This window comes from Mus caroli, unplaced genomic scaffold (assembly GCF_978045245.1).
Source record: "Mus caroli unplaced genomic scaffold, Mus_caroli_1 scaffold_15, whole genome shotgun sequence".
Taxonomy (NCBI): Eukaryota; Metazoa; Chordata; class Mammalia; order Rodentia; family Muridae; genus Mus; species Mus caroli.
Window position 1 is genome coordinate 16465230 of NW_028227270.1, and position 24482 is coordinate 16489711.

The following is a 24482-nucleotide window of genomic DNA, read 5'->3' on the forward strand; positions in this document are numbered from 1 at the left end:
TTGGAAACTGATGTCGTTTAGTAGCTGGCCCACACAGACTTGTTCAGGACTCCAAAGCAGCAGCAAGTAGGACTCGTCCTGCAAAGATCATGCATGTGTCATATTGGTGTCCAATCGGTCTTGAAGTCAGAGGTCAGAGACTAGGCCTCTGGGACTTTAAATTTGGAGCACACATTAGGATCCACAGGTTCCGCGGTCTCCCCTATGGACACTACCCTGCCCTCTTACTGAAGCACACATTCAGCCTCCCAGGAAGGTACCTTCCCAGGGTGCCCAGTCTGAATTTTCCGTGAACCCACCTTAAAACTCCCTTCCACATCTAGTGCCAGTCCATGCTGCCATGGTGGGACTGTGTGTTGACAGGGAAGTCAAAATTTCGTTTTAATTAGGGAATTTTCAAAATCACGGGAAGTATAATAGAAATATTTTTGTATTTCATAAATGAAAACTTATTGGAACCTTTCAGTGGATTTGTAAAATAAAAGAACAACAAGTGGTGGTACTTTCAGTAAAAACATAAAAGGGAAGAAATCACCCAAGTAAATCATCCGAAGTCTTAAATCACAAATCTATCTGGGAAATAAAAGTACAATGATTTATTCCGAAGGTGGTTCAGTCACATTCTAATACTAAAAAGAATAGCTGAAGTGAAGGGCTTTTGGAAATCCAGGCGCCTCATTTTGTGGAGAGATGCAGACCCTTAGCAAGGTGGTATCCACTCACAGAGTGTTGTCCCTGTGCCAGCAATGGGCAGAGAGCAGTGAGAACCCAAGGAAGGGGGCAGACAGGCCCTGAGGGAAGGATGAACCCTCTCCAGGGACAGTCTTTGACAGACACATATGGCAGTGCCATTCAATTCCTTTTAGAAATCATCCAGATTCTTCCCTCTGACTGCGTAGACTGAGAGGCCCATAGAGCCTCCCCACAGCAGGAGTCTGTGTGTTACGCAGGTCTTATTCTGTGTGTTATGCAGGTCTGACTTAAGGTGTGTAGGGGATGGGGTGATGCATCGAAAGTTTATTCTGGTTCTTTCACATAGACCCTTGTTCTCAAAAGCTGATTCTAACCGGTTGAAACCATTATAGAAAGCCATCTGTCTCTTTTCTGGCTTATTTCCTTTCTGTTTTTATTCTATTTGCATGTGTGTTGGAAACAGCAAAGGAGAGAAAGATGTCACTCATGGTCCTGGCTTCTTGTGCTTGGCCTGCTGACCATGGGAAAACCCTGCCAGCTCAGACTCTCTTCTTCTCCAGGCTCCATTTCAGTTCTTCATTTGGAACTGGTCCAGGGTTCATTTCAACACTGGATTACATCTCTCCCACTCGCCACTCAGCAAACGTTCACTTGAAGTTGATTTTTAGTAAGAAAGAAAACAGAGTGGCCAAGGGTGGGGATTTAGATATCAAAAAAAAAAGTGCCTATGTTTGGGACATTGTCTTCTCTGTCAGTGCCCTTCCAGCCTGAGCTTGGAGATGCTGGTACCCAGGTGAGTAAGCAAGCGGCCCTTGTTCTGTGGTCCCCCCATTGTGGGCCGCAAGCTATGTCCAACTCTCCTGGCTCCAGGCCTGCTGTCCTTTCTCCTGCTCCAGTGCCCCTCCTGTCCTCCATTCTGGGTCATTGACAGTGCTGCAGGGAGCTTCATTAATTATGATCAGCTTGCTGTGTCAAATGGATTACAAATGGAGCCACCTGTGGGGAGCCCACAAGGTTACCAACAAAGGCTCAAAGGAGACTGGAAAGTGAAGGACAAGCCTCTTCTAAATCCATGCTGTTATAAAACAAAACAAATCAACAGAAATAGATTAAGCCTGAAAGACAGTCTCACCTTTGCTGCAATTCTGACTTAATGAGGTCTGTGGGATGTATTGGTATCTTTGCTCATTCGTGGAATCCAGGAGTTGATAGCATGCCTTAGAATCCATAGGCACTAAATCTGCTCTAGAATGCAATTCAGTTAGGAGGCAAGAGCTATATTCCAGATGAGACATGCTTCAGATATTATGTAATGCCAAGGAACTGAGAAGGAAGATATGACAGGTCAGACATGATTCATAAGGGAGAAAGCAGAATCAAGGATGAATCTGGGTTCAGTCCTGACTAGAGGAATAAATAATGGTATCAGTCAGTAAGTTGAGAGAAGAGAGCAAGAGGCTTCAAGGTAGAACATGGCTATGGTTTTAGACATGGAGAATCCTGGGGTTAACATTCAATAGTTAGTAGCATTGGGGGAAGACATGATCCAAGAAATCTGGAAATAAATCTGAGTATGGTCAGAGCAGTGGTCGTAGGAGCTCTACACACAGCAGAGACTGCCCCTGGGAAACTTGCCAAAAGACTGCTCTGGAATGCAAAACTGTAAGGCTTGAAGCGAAAGAAGACCAGTTCACAAAGGGATCCCAAGAGAAAAACCAAAAGAGCATTGCACAAAAATGAACCAAGATGTCTGCAAGGGAGGAACGCTTGGTTATGTAGCATGATTGAGCTGGGTAACGCTGCACAATCCAAAAGACTGGGCAGAAAAGCAATCACTGGTAGTGATGGTAAAAGAGGCTGACTTGGCCTTTGGGACAGGAAAGCCTGGCTGAGGAGGGTTATTCAGTGAGTCAGACATAGAGAGCTGGGACAGCAAGGATAAATATATGAAGATTTTCATAAATGGTTGCTTTTAGCAATGGTAGGAAGATAGATGGAATTAGAGGCAACTAATCTACCCAGGCAATTGTTGATAGAACGGATGGGGGTCAGAGGCATGGAGGAGTCAGAGAATGCATAGAAATAAGTAGCTGACACTAATCAGAGGGAGATTGCCAGTCAACCAGGGAGGGAAGGCTGCGGGGAAAGGGAAACATATGTAAAGGCAAAGAAGTGAGAGATGGTGGGCCTAGGTAGGCAATTTTAAGTAGTTTTTGTTGGTACTGTCTGCTCCCTCATAAACCTTTCAGTCCACCCTGACTGGACTGTTTATTTGAGCCTGACCTAGCCTACCATTGGTGCCTCTTTGTCTAGATTCATACTACCCTCTTCATTCAGAATGCCTCCCTCTTCAACAAACACTCAAGTTCTTCTCATTCCTTGTGGCCAAAAATGGTCACCCATGAATATTCCATGAATGACGTCCTTTCAATGTTAGTGACATCTCTGCCCCTCTCCTTTGGGAATTCTCATAGCACTGTATTTGGCTCTTTCTCATGCTTTTGTAAATGCAGTCTCACAGCTATGAGAAAAGTTCCTTTAGGTCAGAGGTCATGTTTCTTTTAAACCCCAGCACAGGATGTATTAGTTCCTTACCTCAAGGCTGCACCAAAAGTGCCTCACCAAAACAACTGAAGGAAGGAAGCCTTTAGGTTGGCTTACAGTTCCAGGACCTCAAGTCTATCACGGCAGATAAGTATAACAGTAGGGAAGGCATGAGGGAAGGGAGGCCCATGTACAGAGAGCCAGGGCACATTTAGGTGACTTTGAAGCCTCAGCAGGTGCTGGTCAAATTGTTTCCATAGACAAGAGAGCATGGGTATGATGCTCACCTCTCTCACTCAGTCCAGGACCTCATGAAGGACTGATGTCTGCCTTTAGGGTAGATCTCCCACTGGAACTAACCCCATTTACAAAGCCCCTCACAAGCACAGCCAGAGATTTTTTTTCTTCATGATTCTACAGCCCACCATGTTGACAGTCAAATTAAGAGCCTTGCACTCAGTAGGTCCTCTGTTCATTTGGTAGTGGTCCTCAAAGTCTGCCTTTATGACTTGCAACACCAGTACCTTTAGGAATATTGAAGATATGATGCTCCTCTGGCTACACACCAGACCTACTGGTAGAGAAACTGGGGGATGAGAGACACTGAAATTAATAGAGTTTTGAGAAAGTGGGAAAAAGCCTCGAAGATATGGGCACAGAGGAAAAATTCCTAAACAGAACAGCAATGGTTTGTGCTGTAAGATCAAGAATTGACAAATGGGACCTCATAAAATTGCAAAGCTTCTGTAAGGCAAAAAACACTGTCAATAAGACAAAAAGGCCACCAACAGATTGGGAAAGGATTTTTACCAATCCTAAATCTGATAGAGGACTAATATCCAATATATACAAAGAGCTCAAGAAGCTGGACTCCAGAAATTCAAATAACCCCATTTAAAAATGGGGTACAATAGTGTCTGTGTTTGGTGGCTTATTATGGGATGGACCCCCGGGTGGGGCAGTCTCTGGATGGTCCATCCTTTCGTCTCAGCTCCAAACTTTGTCTCTGTAACTCCTTCTATGGGTGTTTTGTTTCCAAATCTAAGAAGGGGCGAAGTGTCCACACTTTGGTCTTTGTTCTTTTTGAGTTTCATGTGTTTTGCAAATTGTATCTTGGGTATTCTAAGTTTCTGGGCTAATATCCACTTATCAGTGAGTGCATATCTAATGACTTCTTTTGTGATTGGGTTACCTCACTCAGGATGATAGCCTCCAGATCCATCCATTTGCCTAGGAATTTCATAAATTCATTGTTTTTAATAGCTGAGTAGTATTCCATTGTGTAAATGTACCACATTTTCTGTATCCATTCCTCTGTTGAGGGACATCTGGGTTCTTTCCAACTTCTGGCTATTATAAATAAGGCTGCTATGAACATAGTGGAGCAGACACTATTGCATACACCACCAAGATTTTGCTGAGAGGACCCTAATATAGCTGTCTCTTGTGAGGCTATGCCAGTGCCTGGCAAATACAGAAGTGGATGCTCACAATAAGCTATTGGATGGAACACAGGGCCCCCAATGGAGGAGTTAGAGAAAGCACCCAAGGAGCTGAAGGGGTCTGCAACCCTATAGGTGGGATAACAATATGAACTAATCAGTACCCCCAGAGCTCATGTCTCTAGCTGCATATGTAGCAGATGATGGCCTAGTCGGCCATCACTGGGAAGAGAGGCCCCTTGGTCTTGCAAACTTTATATGCCCCAGTACAGGGGAAACACCAGGGCCAAGAAGAGGGAGTGGATGAGTAGGGGAGCAAGGGGCAGGAGGGGAGGGGTATAGGGGACTTTCATGATAGCATTTGAAATGTAAATGAAGTAAATACCTAATAAAAAGTTGGGGAAAATGGGGTACAGAGCTAAACAAAGAATTCTCAACTGAGGAATACCAAATGGCTAAGAACTTGGAAAAATGTTCAACATCCTTAATCATCAGGGAAATGCAAATCAAAACAACCCTGAGATTCCACCTCACACCAGTCAGAATGGCTAAGATCAAAAATTCAGGTGACAGCAGATGCAGCAGATGGGAGGATGTGGAGAAAGAGGAACACTCCTCCATTTCTGGTGGGATTGCAAGCTTGTACAACCACTCTGGAAGTCAGTCTGGCGGCTCCTCAGAAAACTGGACCATAGTACTACCAGAAGATCCAGCAATACCACTCCTGGGCATATACCCAGAAGATGTTAGAACTGGTAATAAGAACACATGTTCCACTATGTTCATAGCAGCCTTATTTATAATAGCCAGAAGTTGGAAAGAACCCAGATGTCCCTCAACAGAGGAATGGATACAAAAAAAAAAAAAAATGTGGTACATTTACACAATGGAATACTACTCAGCTATTAAAAACAATGAGTTTATGAAATTCTTGGGCAAATGGATGTATCTCGGGGATATCATCCTTAGTGAGGTAACCCAATCACAAAAGAAGTCATTAGATATGCACTCACTGATAAGTGGATATTAGCCCAGAAACTTAGAATACCCAAGATACAATTTGCAAAACACAAGAAAATCAAGAAGGAAGACCAACGTGTGGATACTTCATTCCTCCTTAGAATAGGGAACAAAATACCCATGAAAGGAGTTACAGAGACAAAGATTGGAGCTAAGATGAAAGGATGGACTATTTAGAGACTACCCCACCTGGGAATCCATCCCATAATCGGCCACCAAACCCAGACACTATTGCATATGCCAGAAAGATTTTGCTGAAGGGACCCTGATACAGCTGTTTCATATGAGGCTATGCCAGTGCCTGGCAAATACAGAAGTGGATGCTCACAGTCATCTATAAGGTGGAACACAGAGACCCCAATGGAGAAGCTAGAGAAAGCACCCAAGGAGCCCATATATGTGGAACAACAATATGAACTAACCAGTATCTCCAGAGCTCATGTCTCTAGCTGCATATGTAGCAGAAGATGGCCTAGTCGGCCATCACTGGGAAGAGAGGCCCCTTGGTCTTGCAAACTTTATATGCCCCAGTACAGGGGAAACACCAGGGCCAAGAAGTGGGAGTGGGTGGGTAGGGGAGCAGGATGGGAGGAGGGTATAGGGAACTTTGAGGATAGCAGTTGAAATGTAAATAAAGAAAATATCTAATAAAAAAGGAAAAAAGGAAAAAAAAAGAAACTGGGGGATGAAGTTAATAATCTGTGTATTGAAAGGCTAATACAGCTGTCGTTTGGGAGCCACGAAGTACTCTAAAATGTGTTCTCTCTCACTCTCTCTGCCTCATTATATGTGATATATATTTTATTATATATCATATATTATTTAATATCTAATTATAATTATATTATATAATTGGTATGTTATATAATATAGTATATAGTTAATATATTATATAATACATAATTGGATATATATGCATATATACAGACATATACACACATATATGTGTGTATATATAGCCCATATGTATATACAGATATGTATGTATATATTCATGCATATATATTCATATAGAGAGAGGGAGCAATAGAAGAGTTATTTCAAAGACAACAGCTCCCATCTGACCATTTCTCTATGTCTGAGAACCCAGCTTTAAACTCAGATTATTATTTGAAACTTCTCAGTTTGCTGTTCCTCCCTTTTTCTCAAAATACCACCTGTGTAACAAATATTAGCAAAGGGAAACTGAGTGATGGAGGAAGAGCCTGGTGTTTCCTAAGCCACCCCAGGTCCTGGAACTGACTGACGATGACGGCTCCACCCTGCACTTCTCGACGTTACTTCATTTTCTTTCCCACTTTTCATTTTCATTTTTCAAGCTATCTTTAGTTATGGGTTTGTGAGATTGTGCACTTTGGGGAAAACATAATTTATAGAAGCCTTAAAACACCACATCCAAACATGCATTTACAGTAAAAATCAACAATTTTGCAGGGCAGTGGTGGCACACACCTTTAATCCCAGCACTCGGGAGGCAGAGCAGAGGCAGGCGGATTTCTGAGTTGGAGGCCAACCTGGTCTACAGAGTGAGTTCCAGGACAGCCAGGGCTACACAGAGAAACCTTGTCTTGAAAAACCAAAAAATAAAAATAAAAATAAAAATAAAAATAAAAATAAAAATAAATCAACAAGTTCCTAACGAGTTCACTAGACTTGCCCAGAGAATTTAAAAATAGTCAGGGAATATTGCACTTTGTTCACATTCTTCAGCAGCCCTTCAAATATCAGAGACAGGATGTCAGTCCATGCTGAAGATGTCTTTGCCTGGCCCTGAGCTAGCATCAAACCTTCCTGGACATCTTTGCTGCTTGATGACTTGTAGAGCTCCGTACAGCTGTTGTCATTCTTGGCTGTAGAAAACTATTCCGGGTTTGTGCAAGGATTTCCAAGCTCTTGTTTCTCCTCGGCCCAAGGTGATGCTGAGACAAGCAAAGGAGCAACAAATGCACACCAAGGACACCCAAGCCAGGAGTCATCCTCAGTCAGTAGCACGGCCTTGGCCCAGGGTCAGCCAGTTCCCATCCATCCTAGACTACGTCCACGTGTAATGACCCACATGCGTGTGTGCACACACCGAGGCAGCATAGGTACCCTGCATATACATGTACATATATCCTATCTGAAACACGCAAACGCCTACAAGGAAGGGTGAATGGGAAGAATTTTAATGACAAAAAAGGCTATTCTATTAAAGGGGCGTTTTAATTTACTGCAATGAGAAGACAAAAGTGATGGTGACAATCTCCTCTCTGTGTGACACCTCTGTGCTTTTAACATAAAAAAAAAAAAAAAAATCAGCCTCCAAATGCTGACACCATTGCATACACTAGCAAAAGTTTGCTGAAAGGACCCAGATATAGCTGTCTCTTGTGAGACTAGGCTGGGGCCTAGCAAACACAGAAGTGGATGCTCACAGTCAGCTATTGGATGGATCACAGGGCTCCCAATGGAGGAGCTAGAGAAAGTACCCAAGGAGCTAAAGGTATCTGCAACCCTATAGATGGAACAACATTATGAACTAACCATTACTTGGAGCTCTTGACTCTAGCTGCATATGTATCAAAAGATGGCCTAGTCGGCCATCACTAGAAGAGAGGCCCATTGGACATACAAACTTTGTATGCCCCAGTACAGGGGAACGCCAGGGCCAAAAAGTGGGAATGGGTGGGTAGGGGAGTTGGGGGAGATGGTATGGGGGACTTTTGGGATAGCATTGAAGATGTAATTGAGGAAAATACGTAATAAAAAAATATTTAATAAAAAAAACAGCAGGACATCCATGTGATAACAGTAAGTGCAGGCATAGTTTCCTTCATAAGTGTACAGCAGACATTTCCTTATGTGTTTACACATAAGAAAGGAAAGGAGATGTAGGAATTTAAATCGTAGATCTTATAAGTCAGAGAGAGAGAGAGAGAGAGAGAGAGAGAGAGAGAGAGATCTTAACTATAAATACCTTTCTAGTTTTGAAGACTCTGCTTCCAAAAAGCACTGGGTGAACCTGAATTTCAGGAAGTGGTGTCATTATCTAAAGAGATGGCGAGCTGCCCTTCAAAGCCCTATCCAGTTAGATTGAGTTCACTGACCATTTGGTAGTTAAAATAAAAGTCCCAGAAATGGTGAAAACCTGAATTATGTATTTATGTATGATTCCTTTCTGTTCTAAAAATATGATTCGCCTGGGACAGCTCCTCTGCACATAATGCCTGTGCTCAAGCAGGGGCCTGGCATTTCCTCCAGGGTCTTAACTCTTCTGAAACAAGTTAAATATAGAAGAAAGAGGTTGTTGTCTTAGCTCTCAAAATACAGTTGCCTAGATAACTGCGAATTATTTTTCACAACTAAAAGAATATATACACGGACCTGGTTTTGTCCACGCTTGAAGAATCTGAGTTTTAGAGGAGTGTTTTAGTCACTGGAGACAAGAAAGGGGACCAACCATGTTAGAGTCACTTGCTATGCCCAGCTGGATGTCTATTTTTTTCTTTTGGTTTAAACGTGCTTCTCTCAGGGGACAGCTAAGTTTATCACAAATTGAACCAGTGCCATGATCCCCATCAGTTTGGGTGGTCAGGACTCATTTACTAATAAGTATGACATATTGACTCATAGGTGACCTTAGCGGAGATGAGGGGACTCAGGTACCTGGATGAGATAGTTTTATAAGAGACTCGGGAAGCCACAGTTTACTTTTATCTAGAATATCTAGGCTGTGTAACAAATAAAAACAAACCTCAACTGCAAACCAGTTCCCTTCCTATATCCTGCCTCCCTCCCTGCATCCACACCTTTGTCTAACTGTGGAGAATGGCCCTGCCAAGGTTCTGTTTCCTTGAAAGTTGGAAGTGGGAAAGAGGAGCCCCTCAACCCCACTCTGAAAAGCCACCTGACAGTCATCAAGACCAGCCATCCGTTTTGTCACACCAAGACCTTGTGCTAGCTCTGCCCGTGCTGGCAATTTCCAGCTTATACTCTGCCTCTAGCCTCTGAGACCCATGATGGCCAATTCTGTTCTCCTAGGGCCTCCCTATCATCTTCTGTTCTAGACTGGGTTTTAAAACCCCAGCTCATAATGCCTGTGCTCAAGCAAGGACCTGGCATTTCCTCCAGGGTCTTAACTCTTCTGAAACAAGTTAAATATAGAAGAAAGAGGTTGTTGTCTTAGCTCTCAAAACCCAGCTCAGAAAAGCAAGTCGATCTACTGGTTCCTTTGTTCCTATGACTATTATCATGCTAAAATTTTGCCCCCCAAAGTGTTAATTCAATACTTATCAATCTGACTAGAATATATGCATACACATGTGTGTGGAGAGAGGGGGTGTGGCCTTCTGGGAGGAAGTGTTACCATGTTCCCACCATGACAATAATGGACTAAACCTCTGAACTTGTAAGCCAGCTCCAATTAAATGTTTTCCTTTATATAAATTGCTATGATCATGATGTCTCTTCACAGCAATAAAATTGTAATTAAGACAATGTGTGGTCAAATACGTATACAACAGAATATAGCTAGAACGTCTTCCTAAGACAAGAAGGAAGTTCAATGGAACCAAGAAAATTGCCCCATGTAACAGAAAATAGTTACTAAGTACCTATTTAGCTGAGGCACTCGGCTGCCATCAGAGTGAACTGCTTTTAAGTATTTCATTTCATCTTCACTTATGGTAAGCATCATCATTCCCTATTAGTTTTGAATGTTCACTTAGGGACATCAGAGTTTAGTGAGGCTGAGTGACAGATGAGGGTCACAGAAGGAGGGCTTAGAAGACAAGACAAGTCTCCTGGGAGGTGGATTGTTTCTAAAGATGTTTGCAACATCTCCCAACTGAAAGGCTGTCTTGAGCAGTTTCAATTTAATTATCTAGTGACTGTCAGTCTTGGAGTATTTTGTCCCAGGCCACATTTGGACAGATCTGGGAATGCCTCTGGTTGTACCTAGTGAAGGCCAGGGACACTGATGAAGTCCTTCATTGGGGTGGAAGGGGGTACTGGGGGAGGGGGTTTCTTCTAACAACAAACAGTTAATGAAGTCTTCTGATGCTTGAGATAGCCTCCCACAACACAGCATTATCTAGTCCAGTGTAGCTGAGGTTTAAAATGTGACAGACAGGATGGTGGCGTTTTAAACCCACTTCATAACGAGCAGGTTACTTTGTCTGTAACTCATTCCTGTGCACACTCTGTCCCACCACAGATGACAGCAGCCTTCTGAATCTAACGCCCTACCCCATGGTCAGGAGACGGAAGAGAAGGTTCTTCGGCTTATGTTGTCTTGTCTCAAGCTAGGTGGTTCTCCCCGAAACTCACCACCAAGATCACCTGAGAAACACCACAGAACCGTAAGACCTCCACACGGCGGAACACCGAGACCGGTTTTGACCATGTTTTCTATGCTCCCTTGTTACTTTTATCTGCCTCTCCCTGCCATTTTAAATGATTTCACACTTGAAAGCAGCTGCCATCAAGGAAAGAAAGAAAGAAAGAAAGAAAGAAAGAAAGAAAGAAAGAAAGAAAGAAAGAAAGAAAGAAAGAAAGAAAGAAAGAAAGAACAGATTCAAAGAGGTGCAGCCTGTTTTTAAAGGGAGTTTTAAAAAGTTGACATTGTGCATGTCTGCTCTGAACCATGCCATGACAGATGCAAGAATTTTGATTTTTAAATTATTTAAAGGTTTTTTAAATGTATTATACAGAAAAATATTTCACATATAATAGTATATCTGTAACTCTTGCTGATATCATGTTAACAATTTATCAGATATAAAAGATGTCTCTAAATATAGAAATCTATTTAAAACAGCAAAACTGTTCAAGAATCCAATCTATGAGTATCATTAGAAATATTATAACCAAACACATGCCACCTCACGCGTTGCTGTCTCTGCACTCATTTCCATTTAGTCTTCCATTCTGTCAGAATCTGTAAGTGTCAACATCAAAACATCTTAATTTATAATGCAACAGAGTCATATATGAAAAATACGTTTTGTAAATACACAGTAATCCTACTATCTTCGAACAATGCATATGGGTAGCTAACTTTCTTTTAATCCAACGGTGTCTTTTTAAGCTTCTTGGGAAATGAAGTTATCCGGTTAAGAAATGATGTAGTAGCATAAACAATTACCCTCAGATGTAAAATTGAATATTATCACATTTTGTTTGAATCGAAACCTAAAGCATGGGTCCACACCTCAGCATAGTGTTAAATCTTATAGGGCATGCTGGAATTAGCTCAGATCATAAAACTATTTAACATTTTACATTATTAATGAAAAAAGATGTTTTAGTTAAGCTTAGCTTGTCTCATTTTAGATGACTATGCAGATATGACTTTTCCAATGTGTATTCTGTGTCCTGTCTTATGCTTGGACTCTCGAGAATGGGACACATTAAGCAATACTGTATTTTAGAAAAGAGGGAGCCACACGCTGTGTTGTTCTGCTCATGGCTCTGCTGCGCTCTTTTCCCACGAACTTGTAATATGCTACAAATCCTGTTTTATTTCCTCCTGTCCTTCCTTTGACCCTTCTCCCCACCCCCTGATGAAATTTCCCAGGAGTCTTTGCACTTTTGTTCCCTGTTCTGACAGATCTCCGAGTCAGACCAGAGGCACAGGTGTCCAGTCTTAAGAGGGACAGACTAGCTGCCTGCAAGTGACTTTAATCCCAGCCTTGGGGAGGCACTTATTTGTACATTAATATTCTGGCCTAAAAACTAAATATTTTTAAAGCCTTTCACTTTATGGAAGATGGAGAGAGCATGGACAATTATTGTATTAGGTTGAATTCTACGAAATGGCTGATATTTGACTGTTTTGATCTATATTTTTAAAACCAGCAATTTCACATAGTTCAACCTAAAATCTGCAAAGATACAGCTCTTGGAACTTTCTCCTATATTTATGTATCAAAAGTGAAAGAATTCCGGGATGGAAGAGATCTCTAAAATCTATGATTGGTCTTCATTTCAATTCCACTAGTTGCTGTCGACCATATTCTTGGTACCCCACCCCCACCCCTTACTCTGCTGCACTAAGCTGGGAGCTAATGTACTGTTACTAGTAAGACTGGATTCAGTAAGAGAAGGACTTTTGACAAGTTATATGAGACAATTATAACTTTCTGAATGGAATGTTCATGAAACAATGGAAAGAATTATTTAAAGACTCCTCACAAGGAACTACTCCCAGCTCTCCTATCCTGCCATCTTGAATAAAGCCTACTCTTGTCTCCTGGTTGCAGGTCATTTCAAATTAGTTAAGTTCCAAGGTTATCTCATTTCTCATTTATGAGCTATTTATTTCTAAATTGGCATGATCTCAGCTCCGGTCTCTGTTGTCTCCCACACTCTGACTGGATTGAACGTTTAACTTCAGCCTCATTCCTAGCAATCCATGCAAATGGACTAACTGACAAGCCTGGGGTGCCGGGCACGCTCTTGTGGATGCCCAACCTAAACCTCTCCTGCTTCTTTCATTTGTGCTAGCTCTCTCCTTAGTCTCAGCGTGATGACAACACCTTCTGTGCAATTGTCCTTTGTACAACTGAAGACTGTTAAAAAAAAAAAAAAAAATTCAGGTCTCACCTCCATGTCTGAGAAGGCCTTGAGAGCTATTCATGGAGATGGGAATTTGTCTCATTACCTAGCCAGACTTTGCATATCTGAGGTAATAGGGTCGACCACCTTATGTTTTATTCAGTGCCTGGTTTCCAGCCATTGCTCAATTTTATAGTTCCCATAGATCTACAGATGTTCTTTCAGTAGCAGGTCCGAAAGCAGCATTAACAATCAAGGTTCTGGTACCTATGCGGGCTCATGGTTGCCCTGGGCAACTCACCACCTCCCCTTAGATATGCCAAGTACATCCTCTAGGATGCCCCTCTCTCCTCTAACCTGCCAAAGGACTTCCTTAGGTGTGGGTCCACCAGATAAAGTTCTGCTCCCTCCCTCTGCTCCTTGCAGGAAATGGTCTTTGAACTCAACAGAAGCATCCAGATGATCTGTAAGGGTCTGAGGAAAACACTGGGTATTCTCTCACAAACCCATGTGTACAAAGAGGAAAAAAGGCCTCTCATTTTATCGCCATACTTTTTATATTCTATTTTAGGTTTTCCTGCAAATTATAATGAATATATGGGTTTTTTTTTTTCTTTTTGTGGGAAATCTGAAAAACATCACCATGTATAAAGAAAGTAAACATCATCTGAACTTTACGGCAAATGTATTGTTTAAAATCACATTTCCGTGCTCTAAATCAGTTGGGGCTGAGCTCAAAGACTCTTTTAGGAAAGACAACATGAAGTAACCTTCAGGCCAAAGTATCTCTTTAAAGTCTGACCACTGATGTTTGGTGTCTAGACTCAGACTCATTGCAAACTGCCCGGTGTGCCACTCATTAAAGGGGTACAAAGCAAGCTGGAGAAGCAGCAGGGCCCTAATTGGTTTTGGGGGCGGGGCGGGGGGAGTCTCAAGCTCTGCCCAACGGGTTGTGTTCCTTCCTACTCTTGTGAAACGTTAGGATGCTCAGATTTAGGCAATGCTGCCACCTAGTGGAAACTGAGCTTCAGAAAGACCAAAGCAAATACACAAAGCATCATATTTATTCCAGAAAATCTGCCAATGGGCCCATTAACAAGGAGCCCATGACGACTTCCAGACTGTGAAAGTCTCAGGGTTGTGAGAATAAAGAATTATCATGCAGCTTAAACCCCTTCCCCACACATCCGTGCCTAAGAAATATCTGTGTTTTCCTTTTGTTCTAGAATATCATATCGCCACAGAAAATGCTTACCTTTCCCGTAAATATAGATAGAATACGGAAAAGCAGTCATACTATGCCAGCCTCACAGTAAATTCTCACAAGCAGCTACATCACCCACGATAGATCCAATAACACAAGATAACTGAGAACACTATATTTCAAATCCGAGGAAAGTCTGGATAATTAAGTAAATTATGTAGGAATAACTAATTAACCTCTCCTGGGTGCAATCTTAGGTCTATAGTTTAATCAAAATAAATTCTAGATAAAATAAGTATTTAAATTTTAAAACATGAGAATGAATGACAAAAATGAAAAATACTTGTCATCCAGATTGGTGAAGATAGTGTCTCATTGTGGGGAATCAAAGCCTTTCCTAAGCATAATACCAAAGGCAGGAGTGAAAAAGACAAGATGGCTGGACTGATACCAGTTTTTTAAAAGAATGTAAAACTCCTATACAGTAAAGTAAACAATAAACCAAATGAAAAGAAAATAATATTTACAATGCATGCAAGAAAGAGATTAGGCCTCTACTACGTGAAGGACCTCAGCACTTTGGGAAGTCTCTATGATTTACAAGACCTGTGCTTTCCCCATTACTGCTTGTGTGATCGTCTGTCTGTCCCACTAAATTGAAAGTATAAAAGGAAATACTCACATACATTTTGCTTAACATTTTTTTCTCGGCTCCTAAGATAGTTCTGTATACAAACCAAATACTGAAAACACAGTTATTGAATGAGTAGATGGTGAGTGGATGGCATAAATAATATTATGTGATTCAGAGGGAGAAAAATATCAAACTTTCCAGTTTGAGATCAGGATTCAAGGTAGTAACGCACTGTACACTAAGGTACCCACTGATAGCAGTGAACATATTTGAATAGACTAGTGGCCAAAAGTTCAGAGACAAGCAACTCAGATAGACATGTGCATATATAAGCTTCCGGGAATCTTGAGGAAGTTTGAAATATAAACATTCTCTTATAGTCAACAGGAGTATAAATTGATCTGGTCTTTATGGGAAATATCTTGGCTCTATGTGTTTTTCATACATGCCTAGTAACTTCACATTAAAGAAATTCTCTTCCTAAAAGCTCAGCAATAGGCCAGCAAGATGGCTCAGCATGAGAAGACCCTTACTGCCGAGCAAGTTAGAATCCCCTGGATTCACATGGTAGGAGGGAACTGTTTCTTCCTATGGGTTGGCCTCTAATCTCCACATGCACTCTGTGACATATGTGTCTGTATACACACATACACACACACACACGCACACACATGCACATACATGTAATTATATTATTTAATGTTAAGCAAAAATATGAGCTAAGATGCATTTATTCATTGTTTTAAAAGTCATGCAAGAAAGGACATTTTGTAAATATGCCTACATTATATGTCTAGATGTAGTATATCCTTTCAATGGATATTATGCACCAAGTGAGAATGCATACCATGTGTATTTATTGAAATGTTCAATTTATGTTGTTAAATAGAAAAAAAGGAGGTCATAAGGGAGTTTCTCAAGAACCACCCTCTTACCAACATACCTACACATGTATGTATTGAAGGGTCTGTATGGGTGTTCACCTACAGGGCAACAGCATTTCTCTCTGGGAGGTGAGATTTGGAGCAATCGTATTTTCTTTTTGCATATCTGTAATTTCTGACTTTTTCACAATGAGCATGTAGTATCTGTATAATTTTTTCAGGGAATAAACAATGATGTTGATGACATATATTAAATGGAAAAATGTTATAAAACAGTATGTATAGTATGATACAATATTTGTAAAAAAAAGAAAATCACATATAAATATATCTATGTATATATATATATATATATATATATATATATATATATGCACAAAGAGCTAGAAGGCCATACACTACAATGTTAACAGCAGTTATCCATGCTGGAAGGCCATACACTACAATGTTAACAGCAGTTATCCATGCTGGAAGGCCATACACTACAGTGTGAACAGCAGTTATCCATGCTGGAAGGCCATACACTACAGTGTGAACAGCAGTTATCCATGCTGGAAGGCCATACACTACAGTGTGAACAGCAGTTATCCATGGGTAGTGGGACTAGGGGTGATTATTTTGCTTTTTGCTTTTCTGTGTTTTCTAATTTTTCTACAATGAACATGTATTACTTGTGTAATAAAAACTAATAATAAAAATTTAAAAATACATAAAGGAGACATTGTAAGTCATCACTCTCCTTCCTCTCTCTTCCCACCCTTGTTTGACTTACTCCTTGTTAAAATAGGAGCCGTGGGAAATAGAGAGGCCATGCCAGGGCAAAGGAAGATAGAGCAGAAGTGGGGGTGGAGCATGAGGGGGGGGGGGGGAGGGGGGCGGGGGCGGGGGGGGAGGGAGGGAGGGAGGAAAAGATGAGAGAAAAAAGATGCTGTGAAGTCAACACAGGAAAGATTATAGGTGCTTTAGAAACTGTCACTAGTAGCAACCTCTAAACCCAGCTTATCTGTCAACTGCAAGAAGACACAAGGGCACAGCATTAGATAGTTTTAATTTCTAATAAAAGAGTACAAGTATGTGCTTGAATGCGCACACATAGTCCTGGGAGCGCCCACACACCTAAAGAAGGGTCTACAAATTCCAACCATGGAATGACACCACAAAGCTTTTCAAAAAGCAGCATTGGGTTCTCTAGAAGGCTAAGCAGCCTTGTTTAAATCTCAATATGTTGCCACCAATAACAGCACTTTGGTTTTTGTTCCCATCTCTGTTCCCTCTTTTCCTTAGTAACAACCCCAAATTTCTGAGAGTTATGGAAAGGCTGCCTTTCCCGGGCATTCATGAGTATTACCACAGCTCCAAAGCTGAATGTCAGCCAACAGGATGCAACAAGAGCCCATCACTTTCTACAGAAGTGGGAGCACGCAACTCCCAAGTGATGCCCTTCACATTGTCGGCATGCATCTCTTCTTTTGTGCCTACTGGAAAGAGTGCGCAGCCAAATATGCACCTAGATCCAGAGAAATGACCATTTCAGGGTCTCAGAAGTTTGTTTGTCCCATCTTTTCTTTAGTTTCTTTGCAGTACTAGGCTTTACCAGCGGAGTGCTCTACCACTGAGCTACATCTCCAGTATTCTTTATGCTTCTTCCTAAGTCAGAGCCTTCACTAAGTTACCCAAGTTGACATTGAAGTGGTAGACTTCCTGCCTCAACCTCCCAAGCAACTAGCAATAGAAGTCCAAGTCTTCAGGCTTGGCCTCAGAAGTTTCTTAACAGGCTTAGACCACTTACCTCCATACTATTTCCTATGAACATCAGTCAGTCAAGTCACTCTGTCTTAAGACATTGTTAATAAAGTGAACTTCTTTAGAGAAGAACCTGCTTATTAAACATTCAGTTTCCTCAGAATAAGGAATGGGTAATTCCAAAATCACTGGAAGTTCTGCCACATTAGAATATAATTATCTGCTTAGAACCAAAGTTCTATTACTAGAAAAATAAATAAAAACATTGAATGATGCTGTTGGAAGCTAGAGAGAGCAGGGGAGGACTTGTATCTACTGTTTTTAAAACAAAGGTCTGCAGCTTAATAAGGTACTTAGTGTCAGAGTTAGTCTCAGCTATTAAGGAGTCACCCTGGCGGAGCGGGACCAAAACTGGCATATTGTGTCTATTGGGTTGGCCTGTGAGCACTTCTGGGAGGCAATTCATTAATTTCTAATTGTTTTTGGAGGGCTCAGCCTCCCGTGGCAGATAAGCCTGGGTTGTATGAGAAAGGTAGCTAAGCAAGGTGAAGGGAGAAAGCCAATAGGTGGTCTTACCCTCCATTTTCTGTTTCAAATTCCTGCCTTGCCTTCCTGGGTGGCTTCCCTGGAGATGGACCTGTAAATTACGATAAGCACCACCACCCACCAGCATTGGTTCAGGTCCGTATTTTATCACATCAACAGGAAGAAAACTGGAACAGGAGGCAAAGGAAGGTGAGAAGGAAGAAGAAAATATGAGTATAAATCAAGAGTAAATCGACACATCTACTGGTTTCCAGTAAAAAAGGCTCTATATGACCCTTCCCTCTCACCATGTGCAAAAATCAATCCTAAGTCAGTTCCTCACTGAAAGTTAAAGAAATCAGTGATGCTCCCAGCAGACCACACGAGGCCATCCTCACATCACAGGGATGCACCTCCAACTCCCCGGATCTTAGAAAAACAGAAAATGAGTGTATCGTCCACACTCATTTTCCTTCACCACAGCGGGCAGTTCAGATTCCTCATGCGATAAACAGATCTGCAAAGAAAGGAGTCAGCTCTCTTATGGGGTGATTGACCCCAGTGCTCATGATGAGTGTGTCGGGGGCAGGGGTGGCTACTGAACCACAGAAAGAACAAAGAGGAATGTGTTTGACAACTAGGAAGCCCTTCAGAAAACTGTTGGCATCTATTGTCTTAGAACATCCATGTGTAATATGACACAATAATTCCATGTCGTTGTCTAAGGCCATCAGAAATAAATGTGTTAATATTGTCAGAGGCAGCAGGAGTACTACATTGCCATGACTTCTAATAGCCAAAACTGGTGAATAGTTCCAAGACCCACCAACAGAAGAGTACATAGGTAAACTGTGATACATCACACAACTGCATGCTATGAGGCAGTAAAAGAAGCGAACTCACTATGGTGCATACAGCATACAGGTTTACAAAAGAACATAGCCACTGGGGTTGGAGAGATGGCTCAGTAGTTAAAAGCACTGACAGCTCTTCCAGAGGACTGTGGTGGTTTGAATATACTTGGCCCAGAGAGTGGCACTATTAGGAGGTGTGGCCTTGTTGGAGGAAGTTTGTCACTGTAAGGTGGGCTTTGAGACCCTCCTCCTAGCTGCCTGAGGACAGTATCTTAACTGCCTTCAGTTCAAGTTGTAGAACTCTCAGCTCCTTCTCTAGCACCATGCCTGCCTGGATGCTGCCATGCTTCCCTGCATGATGATAATGGACTGAACCTCTGAGCCTGTAAGCCAGCCCTAATTAAATGTTGTCCTTTATAAGAGTTGCCATGATCACGGTGTCTCTTCACAGGCATGAAACACTAACTAAGACAAGTACCTAGGTTCGATTCTCAGTACCACACAACAGCTCATGTCTGTAACTCCAGTCCCAGCAGTTCTAATGCCTGCTTCCAGCTGCGGTGGACACTGCATGTGCGTGGTGCACATATATGCATGCAGACAAAACAACCTTACATGTGATATAAAAATAAATAAGTCTCAAAAACAATGCCACTTGAATGCTGACCGAGACTAAGTGACCTAGCCACTGTGCAGCCCTTCTCTATTTGGGGATTGTTATTTGGAAATGCCATTTCTCCAGAGTGTGTGTGGGGGGGGTGGGGGGTTAAAATCAGAAAGACAGCAAGGGTGCAGCCATTTGGGGCTGTGTGGCAGCTCAGTGGCAGCTTAGGAGACAGAGGGCTTGTGATCTGCATTACTCCACTAGATGGCGAGTCTGCAGATGCAACCAGCAGCAGGAAACGGGAGTCACAGGAGGTCTCCTGGGTCCGCACCCTGTGCTGAGGGAGAGGAGGGTCTCTGTCGTCCTGTGCAGGATCCCATGTCAGGAGATGAGACCCTGAGTCCATAGACAGTGGAGCTGGCTGACATCCTGCAGATGGTAAAGGCAGAGCTTGTCAGAACACAGGTTAGTTCAGTTGGGGCAGATGCCCTCAGTCCCAAGATGCTTCCTTGTGACAAAGGCACTACAGTCCATGTCTGCTTGACAGCAGAGCAGACGTTCTGCAGCCTAGTATCATAGCAAATAGCCACATACTTAGTAGCTTTTAAAAAAAGCATGGTGTTAACTTTTCTAGAGCATAAATCAATTTCAGTGTCCTTAAGTCAAAGCATCCACCGGCCCAAAGCCTCTAGAACCAAATATATTATCTCCTCTACAGGTTTTAAAAGCCTCCAACATTCCTTGGCTGTGGCCCCTTCTTGTTCAGAGGGATCTACTGCCCCCTTGGAAACCTTACTCACAGGAGGCACAAGGGACACTAACTTACTTTAATTCTGAGAGGATGTTCCAGCAGTCCACAGACCGCTGGATGTCAAATGACATGACTGGCATAGCAGATGTTTACAGTGATTATTCTGCAGGTAGGGACCCGGAGGGCATGCATTTCACCCGGAAATTCAGAGCACTCTGGCTCATCATGTCCGCTTAACACAACATCCAGCTAATAGATAAATGTGGCCTTCTCTAGATAGTTGCTCAGATTGACAGACTCAGATGGTGCCACTATGAGGCAGAGTGAGGTTTTCCGGAGGTGGAGAAGCACTGTCACAAAAGATCATCTGAAGACATACACTATATATGAGGTATGCTACCCATGTGTTAAAAACTGTTTCAACATAGAGTACTGTCAGGTAGAGGTCAGTAAGCTGGGTTCGAAAATGTTCCCTGAACACAGCCACACAAGGGGCTTAACTGATATGTGCTGTCGTCACTGTTGGACAGTGACTGTCTGTCTACAACCCGGCTGTCGGTGGGCTCTCCCTTTCGCCAAAGATTGACTATCTCTCTTCTCCACGCAGCTTCTTAAACTTAAATCAGCTGTTCTTCCCATTACTAAATTCCCTGACTGAATTCCCCTCTGGGGAAGCAGACCGGAAGCCATCTGCAAGGACCGACTTCTAATGTCCCTTCCAGATTTAACAGAAACCATTCCGACAGCCAGCGCTTCTATAAGCACAGCTCTTTGAGAAATACTTGTTACTGTAGACTCAGTTCCCTCCACTTGCTAGTAGATTTGTAGTGAGGCCTTCAGACTCTATGGAGCAGGAGCTATAGATAGTCACCATTATACAACCATTTGATAAATAACCAACCATTCTAGGACTTGAAATTTTATTTACCTGCACACAGGTGCAGTTCCTAGTTCGTCCGAAAGATGGCAATACAACGCTTTGTGCTTCATTGTCTTTGCAGCTATTTCTAATTCTGCTAAATTAAAAAACATATTGAAAGGAAAGAAACTTTATCATGAGAGAACGGAAAATAAAATTTTGTTTTCTGCTATTTCATTATTGTGACAGGAATATCTGTAAGTAAATTGCTCACATATTCAAAATATTTTTAAAAGCATGCAAAATATCTTACTTAGCTCATGTAACTTAATCCTGCCACTCACCTATGTAAGGGCTATTTTCATTTTGTATAACAATAAGTTCTGAAATTAATCAAACAGTAACTCAAATATATTCATCTAGCAAATAAGTGGAGCTTATTTCCCAAAACACACAATTCTTTCCAACACACATCTGTTTAGCAAAAAGCAATTATCTACAGGTCCCAGTTTTTCAATTTCACAGAGATATATGAGCCAGCCGATATTTGGAACTAAAGTTGTCTGATAAGCATGGTGACCTGCTAAACTTGCTTGGCTAGTAACTTTACCAGTCTTCGTTTTGAACATTTCTGGGGAATTTATTTTTATTTTTACTTTTTTAGTTCCTGGAGAGCGCCTCACTCCCAAGTACAGCAGGGCAGCTGGTGATGTGGGCCCTGAGTGACACGTGCACTGGTCACATGGTGGTGCCCTGTGGCTCTGTGAAAATTCTACCACGTGGCACCAGCAACTACCTTTTGCTTAACAGCACTGAGTGTTTCAGTAACTCAGCTTAGTGGTGTGTCTGGTGCCAGGCTCCACAATTCAGCCCATTCGGACATCATTTCCCAATCTCGGTTTGCTTCAAGCTCACTGGTTTTACAATGCTCTTTAAAGACAGCTCTCCCAAAGGGGCAGCAAAGCCCAGAAGCTGGAGACCGCGTGTTTGTGAGAGGGCCTTTCTCTCCTCCAGGCTAACACAGCAAAAGCGAAGTCTTTCCCATATCTCAGAGAGTTCCGTACATGGTGAGTGTCGCCGCCGGTATAACAGGCCCATGGCAGCCATTTCCTTTCATCACCCTGGAAAGCATCCTGACAGTTGAAAGCGAAAATGCCCCTGGGCTTATAGAAGCCAAGTGGAGGCTCTGAGGAACTGAAGTAAAAAAGACGATCCCTGCTTGCCCAGATGGCTTGGACACAGATGTCAGGAAATGGCTCTGGACACAATTGCCATTCTGCCACCATATCTACCTTAGTCTGTCAGACCCCAGAAACAAAATTACTAAATAAGTGTACTGGCGACCCTGATGAAACTCATCAGGTCTTCAAAAACAGCAGCAGAAGAAAAGAAAGAAAAGAAAAACAAGACATAAAATAGAAGAGTAACTGAGAAGACGCAGGATGGGGAGGAAACTAGAGAGGACCGCAGTAATGGATATGCTCAAGTAGTTATTTACATGTATAAAACTCTCAGGAGGCCCTTACACATAATTAATATCTACTGATAAAAAAAGGATTTAAAAGAAAGTAAGGAGTCTAGATGGAAAGCAGATCAAAACAAAAGTCCAGCTCCCTCATTTAAAATAACAACAACAACAAAACTTAATATTTGGAACCTTAATAGTTGTGGCCTATAAAACACCTAAGATGAAAAATATCTGAGAATCACAATCTGCGAATGAAAAGCATCTCTGAGGAATCGGTTGCTATAAACAGTTCAAGTGGCTTCACAAATGTACGCTGGGGGCGGCTGCTTCTCTAATCTCCATTCCGACATGTCTTACTCTCTTTAGTTTCTCTTCAATGGCACCTTCTGGAAACGCTGCTTCTCCGAGGTTTCTCCTCAGTCTCTCCCCCAAAATGGCATCACCACCCAAACCTCATGGGGAGCTGTTTATATCAGCTCTGACGAAACCTGTGACTCTTCCCCACAAGTGACTTCCTGTATGCTGTACTGCGGCCTCAGCGGATGAAGTCTGTGGCTAATGAACTCCTCTGCAGTGAGATCCTCTGCAGTGTGACTGGAGACTCTTGCCCCTTGCTGCTGATTTAGTTCCAGTTAAGTCCCCCAAGAAACTTTCTAAAACAGCTGTTCTCAACCTGTCGGTCGAGACTCCTTAGGAGGTCAAATGACCCTTTCATGGGAGTGGAGTCACCTAAGGACATTGGAAAACACAGTCATTTCATGGCCATTCGTAACATTAGCTTTGGGAGTCACCACAACCTGCGCAACTGTTTTAAAGGATCGGGGCGTTAGGAAGGCTGAGAACCACTGTCCTAAAATCTAGCGGTGGTCATCCCTGCTTGCTCCCTGGAACAAGGCAGTACAGCAAGCAGGTTGCAGATCCAACTTAGGTGAAGACAGAAGTCCACAATCCAAATGAAACACTGTTTTTTGTTTTGTTTTGATTTTTTCTCTTTCTTCTCCCCAATCAATTCAGTTCTCAGGCAGGGGGCCACTCTCATCATTCTCTCATTCTCTTGCTCCCACTGACAGGAGGAAGGGAGAAACACCCCCACCCCACCCCCACCTCCACCCCACCCCCACCCCTGAAATTAAGGGAAGTTCTAACAAGCCTCCGGTGTGTGTTTGTAGGGGGGACGGGGGGGGGGTGGTAATTGGTCCTCTTCCTCCTCCAGGAGATTTGAAGGGAAAAAATAAAATCCAAGAAAGCAAGCTGTGTGTCTGCCTCCTGCCTTTTGGACTAAAATCACTGGAGAGAAGAACAAGCTAGCCAGGGTGGAGGGGAAGTTACAGCCTTCCAAGAGGTAACTGCTGAACCTTGCTTTGTGCAATGCCTGGAGCCGACCATCGCTAAATAATTTGAAGTATCTCCTTCCAAATTAAAATCGTAACAGAGAGAAATCCTCGTATGAAGCTTCCTGTCCTACAGGACTCAGTCAGGCTGGATAGAGAAGAGAGGTACTTACAGGAGAGATTACATTAATTGTTTTTTTTTAAAAAAAAAAAAAAAAGAGCCACGCTACATTTGCAGTTTTGTTGATGGGACAAATTAATGTGCTGTTCTGCTGTAGTAGTTAATAGAAAGGTGTTTTGTGTGTTAATAACTCAGCAAATAGATCTTTTGATAAATTACTTAATCAGTTAAATGCTCATCCATACATCACTTTTTGGGTAAGCTGGTGT

The 24482-nt window shown here is 42.3% G+C and overlaps 1 protein-coding gene across 2 annotated transcripts in view; it reads left to right on the forward strand.

The window, feature by feature from the left end:
- Positions 1-16649, forward strand: part of Rgs7bp (regulator of G protein signaling 7 binding protein) — a 104843-nt gene extending 88194 nt beyond the window's left edge. Inside the window, exon 6 of one of the 2 annotated variants that reach the window (XM_021180916.3) lies at positions 10894-16648. In XM_021180916.3, the coding sequence (XP_021036575.1) occupies positions 10894-10985 (92 nt within the window). In that variant the 3' untranslated portion in view covers positions 10986-16648. Of the gene's footprint in view, positions 1-10893 lie in introns of both variants that reach the window. The other variant, XM_029468534.2, reaches the window with a different exon arrangement.
- Positions 16650-24482: the final 7833 nt, after the last annotated feature.